This window comes from Buceros rhinoceros, unplaced genomic scaffold (genome assembly GCF_000710305.1).
Source record: "Buceros rhinoceros silvestris isolate BGI_N320 unplaced genomic scaffold, ASM71030v1 scaffold10430, whole genome shotgun sequence".
In the NCBI taxonomy this organism is placed as follows: domain Eukaryota; kingdom Metazoa; phylum Chordata; class Aves; order Bucerotiformes; family Bucerotidae; genus Buceros; species Buceros rhinoceros.
Window position 1 is genome coordinate 46,280 of NW_010387902.1, and position 5,496 is coordinate 51,775.

Genomic DNA, 5,496 nt, shown 5'->3' on the forward strand with positions numbered 1-5,496 from the left:
TTCCCTGTGAGCAAGAGGGCGACATTTCTAGTGGTGGAAGAACAATTCTCTTTGACCTCAGTGTTTAACATGTTTAATTGTTCCTCTTGGCGTTTTTTTTTTTTCCTGGCAGTTCTTCAGCAACTCTCACCTGCAGAAAACTTATCCTGACTTTTTAAAAGAGTTCTAGCCCTGAAGTTATCCTAAGACTAAGTTATCCCTTGAAATGCTCTCCCTCACCTAAATCTAATGATGTTAGTGGCACTGCAGAAAGTACTGTGGTTTTATGCCTTACAGGAAGAAGTTTTCAACTATATTCACAACATCCTCTCCATGCCTGGCTACAGTGCTGAAGAAAAGCAGTCGGTATGGCAGAAAGCTTTGGAACATATAGAGGTACAGTGCATTCTAAACCCGTGGTGCCTCAGCTACTGCTAACTGCTGTTGGATCTGCCTTGTGCTGTTCAGTAAGCAGAAGTGTCACAGTGTGGAACTACAGCTGTTTAGAAGGCTCTGATTTTCAGGTTTAGCAGTCTCATGCATTAATATCAGCGCATCTCGGATTCATGCTGGCTTCCTGGTTTCAAGTATTGCTCTTTGGATAATGGGACTTTAGCGGGGATGATGGCTGGTGAGCGCGGTGTGGCAGGGAAGGGATCCATTAGCAAGTCTTTCCTCTCTTGAGCGTGCGGCAGCAGCAAGGTCAGGACAGCATTGACAGCACTGACCTCCCAGTCTGTGGTATCAAATTCCTCATCCTAGAAGGATAATATCATTCTACCTTGGTACCCTGGCGCTTCTAACCTGCGGGAAGATGGGGTCATGACTTCTACTGTAAGACATATTTGCTAGACTTCTCTAGCTAATAATTTTTCCCATCTCTTCAATCTCTTTGCTTCAAGGGGTGGAGATGTATCTGAAATAATTGTCCAGTCAGTGGCCATGGGGAATTCATAATATCTCTAGTCCTTGTAAGGTGGTGTCAGGCCCCTCCAGAGTGATCTGGAGATGAGCCAGGAAAATAACTCTGTCTATAAAACAAGCAGTCATGCACTTGCTCAGACTGCTTAGCAGAAAATTGCCACAGAACTCTGTATCCTGGGAGATGGACAAAAAAGTGCTACGTACATTTGGAAGACTCAGAATACTTTCCGTTTCTACCAGCATCTGCAAGAAATGAGTGACTAAAGAGAAAATGGACTAAGGGGGGAAATGATTCAAAAGACAATAAACAAAGAAATCCCATGAATCCAGCTGCATAACATGCAGCTCACTGAGCTCATGCTCACTCTCCAGATGCACTTTCAGAGCCTGTGGGAATTATTGGTGGTGATGGTTGTGCTGTGGCTGAGCAGGCCTGGCTCATTACTACCTTATCAAAGCAACTGTGGTTCCATGCTGGGCTTTCCAAGTTGAGCAAGCTGCTATCTGCTGTGCTGCTTCCTTGTGTCTAATTTGTTCTTCTCCTGCTGCATCCCTTGTCTCTGCTTGTGTTGGTATATACAGCCCAAATGGTTTGGCATCTTGAGTGGGCCAGCTTCCCTCTGTAAGCCTTATTTTGTGCCTTTGTCAGACCACAGGTAGGTCTCCTTGCTGGCTGTCTTCAGCCTGAGGGCTTTACAGTTACTCTTCCATGCTTTGGTGTCCTAAGAAAAATCAGAAATGTCCTGGGTTGCCCTTCCTGGTGTTTCTCATTGTGTTGTACTGGTTTTGATAAGCTTGTTGTAGGCTCAGACTGCCAGCTTTTCATATTGAGTTGGTTGGTTTTCTCTTGTCAGCCTGGAGCCACTTCTTAATTATTGTACAGTGTCAAACTTGGCAGAGCTATGTACTTCTCTGAAGCTGGCAAACAGCAGAAAATATTACTCTCAACTTGTCCGTGGCCATCCTTAAAAACAGGGGTTCTTGCACTGTATCTGTTGTAGATAAAGGCCCATTACTGTTACCAATGCGTTCTGCAGTTTCCTCCCAAAAGCTGATGGACAGATGATCGGTTCTGTACATCACCTTTCTTGGGTGCTGTCACTGAGATCAACTCCCTCTTCCCTTTCGGCGTCTTCTATTTGCTAGGATTGATGAACAGGTTGTACAGTTTCATTTGACTTAGCAGGTTATTGGCTGCTGTGGGCTTTTGTTCTTTTGCATTGTATTAATCCTACTCTCAGACATTCAGAAGACTTAAGGTAGCAAATAACATTTTACTAGGGTAGTGCTGTGGTTTCAGATCTTTCACGCACTGTCCTTTCATCTGCTGGGGTATGAAAGGAGCAAACCAGTCTCTTCAGTTGAAACTAGCAGTGTCTATAGAGGTTTTCCTGGTGATTGTATTACAGAAAGTAGGGTTTGTGATCAATGCCAATTCTTCTTTTCTCCATCATCCTACATAGCTGTTGTTCCTTGATGTTTATCTTGCAGATAAAGCCTAAGGCTTCCCTTCAATCACAGGGCTGTTTGTGGTGGTCACTTTCTGTCTGCAGATCCACACGCCTTTCGTCAGGGCTTTCTCCCCAAGGGCTGTCTGCCTAAGAAGCACCCTGTTTGCAAATTGTTCAAACCTGGGAGAGGATGAAAACCCAAGCCCAAAATCTTTTCTTGGGGGCAGACCGTGAAGGTCACACTGATTCAAGAGCTGCAGTTACAAGGAGGCTGGGCCATCCTCCCTCCAGCTGGTCAGTCTGGCTGAATTTGGTGGTGGCTAAATCTGTCTGGAGACCAAACTAGTGCTAAGTAACTTTTTTCTTCCAGATGTATGTATGAAATTTTTGTTTCTTTACTGCTATAACAGTTGTTTTTTGTCTAGTAAAGCAATATTTTTCTCCATTGTAGGTGTAGCAGGGCTTTTGGGAAGGATTACCCAATATTGATTTGAAGCAGTTGCTCCTAATTTATTTGGAAGCATGGATGCATTTGGAAGCATTAGCAAAAGCAGTCATGTTCTGGGTTGTGTAGACTTGAATGATATGAAGCCTCTTACATCAGGCTTGACAGGAGGCAAACCCACAGGCATCTAAAAGTTTTTTTTATTTTCTTTTTATTGCAATAAAGAAATGGTTGATAGTTTTTTGGGGTTTTTTTTCCACATCTCGACAGATATCAGAGTTAACAGTTATAGGAAACCTGCTTTTAAACTTCTGGTTTGGTTCAGTTCAAGACAGTTAAATACTTTTCCATTTGATTGAGAAATTCCCTAGGGTCGGTTGAGGGCTTTGTTTCCTCTCTGCTGCTGGCTTCTAGCTGGCACTAGGAATGTCTTGTTGGCAGGGGGTAAAAAGCAATTGTCAGAAAACCTGATGAATAGTTTCCTTGCTTTAGGACTGACGTGTGGTCTCATTGATGTGAAGAGTTTTGCATTCTTACAGGCCTGTTCTGTAGTTAAAACATTGACTTTCACAAATGCCTTTTTACAAACTACCCTTTCTTCTGATTTTTTTCAAAATCACTTTTTGCGCCACAGTATTCATTATTTTACAGCTTTCATCCAGGCAAAGATGTAGTTACAGTATGAACAGGCTTGGTGGTAATACGTAATTATACATCCTATGAAATGAAAAGTAATTATTTTTGTTGTGTTTCCCTCTCCAAAGGAGCTGTTGTTGCTGAGCCCATGTAAAGCAGCCGACTTGGTAGCCATTCACTTCAGCGAGCAGATTGAGAGCATCGTTACAAACCTTCAGGTAAAGTGTCAAAATTCATTAATGTTGGCGCTTCTTTACAGTGCGGTTGCCATTCTTATAAGAAGCAATTGCTAAGTATAGTGGTAAGTTGATGCTGTGTCATAAACAGAAGAAGAATAGTTCAATAGCTACTCAGCTGCCAGAATTGCTACATTCAAATTATTTGGCCTGTTTGTCTGGCCGTGAAAATGTGTGGTCTCTGAGTTGCTGGTTGCCTCATTCGTTAATGCAGTTTTCAGTTTGGAGTTCTTGCACTTGCAGAGAGACAGGGCTGTCGTCAGCAAGGATATCTCCTGAGTGTTTATGTCTAAAGCAGCTTCTTCAGCAGGCACTGGCGGTGCACAGTATTTTCTTCCATGGATATAGTTCAGGAGTCACTGGTTTATAGGACATCATTTAAAATCGTAATACTCTGTCTCCTCTCGTTGTACAGGACCAGTTTTTACTCTTCCAGTTTCTGAGGAGTCTCCTTGATCCGAGGTATGTGAGAAAATGAGGCCATTTACAAACTACATCTTGAAAACATGGGTTGAAATAAATTTCTTTGAAACAGTGTATCAGTAGACAGTCTGCAGCCAAGGTTAGGGCTTAGAAAAGGTGATCTGCTCTTCAAACTGCCCGAAGCTGAGAAGAAATAGCCCAGAAATAAGTGTTCCTGGGAGTATCCTTTAGCAGAGCCCTTTGCCGGCTCCCTAACTGGGAATGATGTGGGTTCCAGTATGTGCAATGTGATGCCTCTCCCACGCTGGTGGGAGTTTGGGCATTGCTGTAAAAGCTTCTTAGCGAACACTGTGAAATTGTTACCCTGTGCCTGAGAAGAGAAATGGCAGTTTCTGTTCTCAGCCCACCAATTTGATGACTTAACCAAGGTGCCCAAGTTTAACAAAACTAGAAAAGCCTCTTGGTCTATTGGCTTTTTCATTTCTATCTTGTTTCAGAATTGCTGCCAAATTTCACTGCAAACTTCTCTTTAACTACTTGCTTGCTCCAGCTGCTCCTGTTCTTTCAGTATTTCAGCACTGAGTGTTTTCTTTGTGCTGAATCAGTTTCAGATGCTGCAAGACCTTGATTTTATTTATTTATTTTAAAAGACATTTATACATGCACAGTGCCAATTGCCTTCAAGCGATTGTTAATGCAATTGAAGGAGGGATCTTGTTTTGTCAATTAGCTACCAATTAATTCTGCTTTATGAGGAGGAGTGGTAGTAGAAAAAGGTAATATTATCTAAACTCAAGTGGCAGTGTTTCAGTTCTTGTTGAAGTGAAATAAAAAGCATGCTTTGGAAACTAGAACCTGGAATTAATAACTTATTTTTTTTTTATTTACATCCTAGCAAAATGAAAAAAAAGACTCGTTGTGTTGTGTTCTGAGTTTTACAGCCTTGTTTGTATGGAAGGTGTTAACTTCCACAGCTGTTGTTTTCTTAGAAATTAAAATCAGAATTTTGCCAAGAAATTATGGTGGTTGGGTTTTATAGGAAAGAAATTGAGATTTAGTTAATAAATGAATAATTAAAAAAAAAACCAGTTAAGCAGAAATGATACCCAGCTGGATGTGACGTAGGGCTTTGTTTATGCTGTGATATCACTTGCAGCGAGACCAAATGAAGGTAGTAATTAACCTGGGTTTTAATCTTATGCATGGAGTGACTTCCATAATCTCTGAGTAATAAACGTGAGTAATTTAACTCTACTATAATTAGAGCTAAATACAACCATTTCTCCTGTAGTTATCTTCTAATCAAAAGCAACACATGATTAGTTGAAACCAGCAGTAGGAAGCAACCTTCTGTGTCTGATCTTTCAGAAGATCTTTGCTTTTCCCTCCAAGGCTGGTGTTC

The 5,496-nt window shown here is 41.6% G+C and overlaps 1 protein-coding gene across 1 annotated transcript in view; it reads left to right on the forward strand.

The window, feature by feature from the left end:
- The window catches only part of VPS8 (vacuolar protein sorting 8 homolog (S. cerevisiae)), a gene marked incomplete at its 5' end in the record, with an annotated part of 80,860 nt that overhangs the window by 45,778 nt on the left and 29,586 nt on the right, over positions 1-5,496 (forward strand). Inside the window, 3 exons of the mRNA XM_010138986.1 lie at positions 277-375; positions 3,564-3,653; positions 4,087-4,133. Coding sequence (XP_010137288.1) covers positions 277-375; positions 3,564-3,653; positions 4,087-4,133 — 236 coding nt within the window. The remainder of the gene's footprint in view (positions 1-276; positions 376-3,563; positions 3,654-4,086; positions 4,134-5,496) is intronic.